The sequence below is a fragment of the Musa acuminata genome, chromosome BXJ2-5 (assembly GCF_036884655.1).
Source record: "Musa acuminata AAA Group cultivar baxijiao chromosome BXJ2-5, Cavendish_Baxijiao_AAA, whole genome shotgun sequence".
Classification (NCBI taxonomy): Eukaryota; Viridiplantae; Streptophyta; class Magnoliopsida; order Zingiberales; family Musaceae; genus Musa; species Musa acuminata.
This window is the reverse complement of record NC_088342.1, coordinates 80,573-84,384: the sequence shown is the minus strand read 5'-3', so window position 1 is coordinate 84,384 and position 3,812 is coordinate 80,573. Positions and strand designations below refer to the sequence as shown.

Below are 3,812 nucleotides of genomic sequence, written 5' to 3'. Positions count from 1 at the left end.
GCTCCCCGACCTCCAGCACCCGAGACAACGCCTGCGCGGCCTGCCCGCCTGCGTTGTGCTCCTCGGCTCTTCGGCTTTACGCCACCCGAGACCACGCCTGCGCGGCCTGCCCACCTGCGTTGTGCTCCTCGGCCCTTGGCTCTACGCCATCCCGAGACCACGCCAGCGCGGCCAACCCGCCTGCGTTGTGCTCCTCGGCCCTCGGCTCTACGCCATCCCGAGACCACACCTGCGCGGTCACCCCGCCTGCGTTGTGCTCCTCGGCCCTCGGCTCTACGCCTCCCGAGATCACACCTGCGCGGTCACCCCGCCTGCGTGGTGCTCCTCGGCCCTCATCGGCTCTATTTCTCCCGAGTACAACTCTGCCGGACTTCTTGACTGAGTTACGCACCTCGGCCTCATGCTCCTCGAGACGCGCTCGCGCGACCGGCCCTTCTGCATCATGCCCCTCGGATCCGCATGAACAACCTACCTAAAGTAAGAAGCCATGCATCGGACTCCCTGCATGCAAAAACCGACGCATAGCTCCTTTCGGGGGGGCATATGATATGGACAAAAATGGCCGGATGACACGCCATGACGACATCCCCCCAGGAAAGCCATAACGCTGACTAGACCCGCGCTGACAACTCTCACTGTCGTGCGACGACCTCCGACCTCGCACAGTTGACCACGGCAAAGCAGGACAACGACCTGCCCCCGCCCATACCCTGCTGCAAGCTGCCCCGCCACGCGACCCCAGCGGCCGCGTCGGATGCCATCAGAGGCACCATCTCACTCCTGCAGGTGGCCACGTCAGGTAACGCTAAACCTATCTATAAATACGCCCGAACTCTCAAGAGAGTGGGGGATCACACACTCAACGCACGGAGGTTTTCTCCTCCTCCTAAACCCCCTCCACATCTCTCTAACTTGATCGTCGGAGGGGTCGGGCCGAGTCTCCGACCCGACCTGTGTGCAGGAACGAAGGCGAGGTGGCCTCTTCCCGGCGCTGCTGCGGAGCTGCCGACCCGATCTACCGCTCCGAACGACCAATCCCGACCGGGAGACCCCGAGGGAGCTGCGCCCGAGATCCCCGACATTCCGAGCCCCAGAACCGAGCCGCGACGGCCCCGAGGCCACGGCTAAAAAAAAGTTACTTACACTAACACCAGGCATCCGTCCGCCGAGCGCTCCCACGACTCCCTTCTCCCTCTTGCTCATCCATCGCCTCATTCCTTAGTTATACTCACCGAGGGCCACATCGCACCGCACCGCACCGCACCGCACCGGGCACGGGGCACCCTTGCACGTGCGAAGATAGTAAATAAGACGCAGCACGTGTCATAGAAGAAATTGGACGCTCTCGATGGGCGATGACGTAGCATGGTTGAATGGGCCGGCGCACCTAAAGTCTACTTTATATCCACGCGCTGGGAAGCATCATGGAGGAGTAGAACGTGAATTTTGGACCGTTGGATCGGACCATCGGACTTGGTACCTGACAAGATCGTAAATACGAGACACTTTTAGTGGACGCTGACGTCAAGCGGCGACACCCTTGTACATTTAGTCACGACTCTTAAAGAATGGATGGGAAGAGAAAGCCGTTCCCCGTTCCGCCCCCATAAAGTCCTTCCCTCCCCCATCGGCTCCGTCTACAGAAGATTACGCCTTGAGGTGAATCTCTCTCTCTCTCTCTCTCTCTCTGCCTTTATGACTTCATATCCATGGAAAGGCTTGTGACTTTCTGCGTCGCAGATGTCGTGCTATACATGTTTGTTTTAATGCCTGAAAGACTTCATCTTCTGTCACCTTCCAACGATTTCAATTGCATCAAACTGGAGCTCAATTTCACGGTTGTTCAAAATCCTAGTTCTGTTCATGATACCTAAAAACACCAAATTTGTGGATGATGGTTACCATCTGAAAGTTTGGTTGACGACGTAGTTGGGATGTCTTGGAGTGTTTATAGGATCATGCATGTTTTAGGTCAGTTGAGAATTAAGAAGAACTGGTGACGAACAATGCCTTTCGTACTCCCTCAAAATCGGCATCCAAATGAAGATTGTTTTCATGTCAATGTATTAGATGATGCATATGCATAACATGTGCATCTGTCATGGTTTTTGATGCCATGCATTGGATCAATAGAGACAGAAACTGTAGGAATACCTTATGGAGCTATGATCATCTGCCTATATTTTCTTCCTATGATTTGAAGCCGTCTGGAGTCACATGGAAGAAAGGCATATGACCGAAGCATCACAAATTTCACTTTAACAGAAGAAAAGAAAAACGGTATTCAAATTGTGGCTTAAACATGACTAATATGTTTTTGTAATAGTTGAATAAAAGATGGTTTGCTTGAGTTTTCCACATTCTTTTGTGTATAGATTATTGAGAAAGAATTGATATATCCTGGTTTGAAAGCTTAATCTACAATTCAACATCACTCTGCAAAATTAAGTGCCAGAAATCCTCTCTTATCATTGTGGTGGAAAGGACAAAGAAACTAGCGTGTGTGCGTGCACACATCCACCGATCAGCATTTTGTTTTAAGCATAAAAGAATGCAGCCTTTCTTCCCCAAGACCGTGTTAATTTGTATCACCATATTATGCCAAGAAGCTTGAGCAATTTATTTCTTAAGCCTTTTATGAATGTTGTGTGCTAGTATCAGAAGCATCGCATTTCAGATATACTTATTGGTTTTTGCAGGCTCCTTTCATCTATGGAAAACATGGTGCATCTGAAAGACATAGTTCCTGCGGCAACCAATACTGTGAACACACAATTCATAGTGCTGGAGAAGGGAAGCATTACCCAGGATGGGAAAGAGATGACTTGCTTGGCATTAGTTGCGGACGAGACTGCATCAGTTCACTTCCAGATGTGGGGAAGTGAGTGCGAAGCTTTCGAGCCTGGGGATATCCTTCATCTCAGCAATGGAATATTCTCTTTCCACAAGAACAGTCTGGTGCTCAGGGCTGGCAAGAAAGGGAATGCTGAGAAGGTTGGCGAGTTCACCATGCTATTTGTGGAGACCCCAAACATGAGTGAGATCCGTTGGGCTCGTGACCCTCGCAATCCCAAGAAGTTTGTGCAGGAAGCTGTTTTATCGCCTCACTCGAGGATCTTTGCACCCTCACAGTAGTGTGTCTGTCATATGTAAACATTTCCGCCAAGACACAACAAGTCCTCGGCCAATCTTGACTTTGCCTTATGGAATGGTGTTTCTCAAGCATAACTTGGTTATTTATGCATGTAAAGCAGCACTTTTGACATTTGAATATGCTGATTAACTTGTTTTATCTACAACCGCAGGTTCCTATGAACTTATACAGGAAGGTCCAGAAGCAGAGGTTATAATTTTGGATTTCTCAAAGAAGTCCAATGTGGCTGGTATGATTCTACAGTATGTTGCTTATGCTATACAAGTCAAATTGCTAGATCCACTAGAGAATGGGATCGATTGTTTCTTGTCCATATATTTTAATGACATCGGGTCAGATCCAGAAGGAAGATCGAATGAAGCACCTGAACAATGGAAGCATTGATGTTAAAGTTTTGGGGCTGAAAGCATCCTGATTCGGAAATGCTGTTATGTCAGATGTCAAATCTCTAGTAAGTTGGGAATGAAGATAGAGATGACAATTTTTGTTTTTTTAATGTTTGTTGTTCATATGTGAAAGTTACAGGTTGCACAACTGAGTAATGGCACTTGTATAAGAGACTACTCTATTTACGGCGACCCATTCAAACATTAACTGTGAGCTCAAATGGACAGAGCATTACAATGTGAGACTTACGGTTGCATATGACAGGAATCAC

General features: G+C 49.1%; 1 protein-coding gene across 1 annotated transcript; it reads left to right on the top strand.

Annotated features, from left to right (window-relative positions):
• Positions 1 to 1,522: 1,522 nt before the first annotated feature.
• Positions 1,523 to 3,299, top strand: LOC135611637 (uncharacterized). The gene is made up of 2 exons (XM_065107270.1): positions 1,523 to 1,659; positions 2,700 to 3,299. Exon 2 carries the CDS (start codon positions 2,713 to 2,715, stop codon positions 3,133 to 3,135), a length of 423 nt encoding a protein of 140 aa, XP_064963342.1. The 5' UTR covers positions 1,523 to 1,659; positions 2,700 to 2,712; the 3' UTR covers positions 3,136 to 3,299.
• Positions 3,300 to 3,812: the final 513 nt, after the last annotated feature.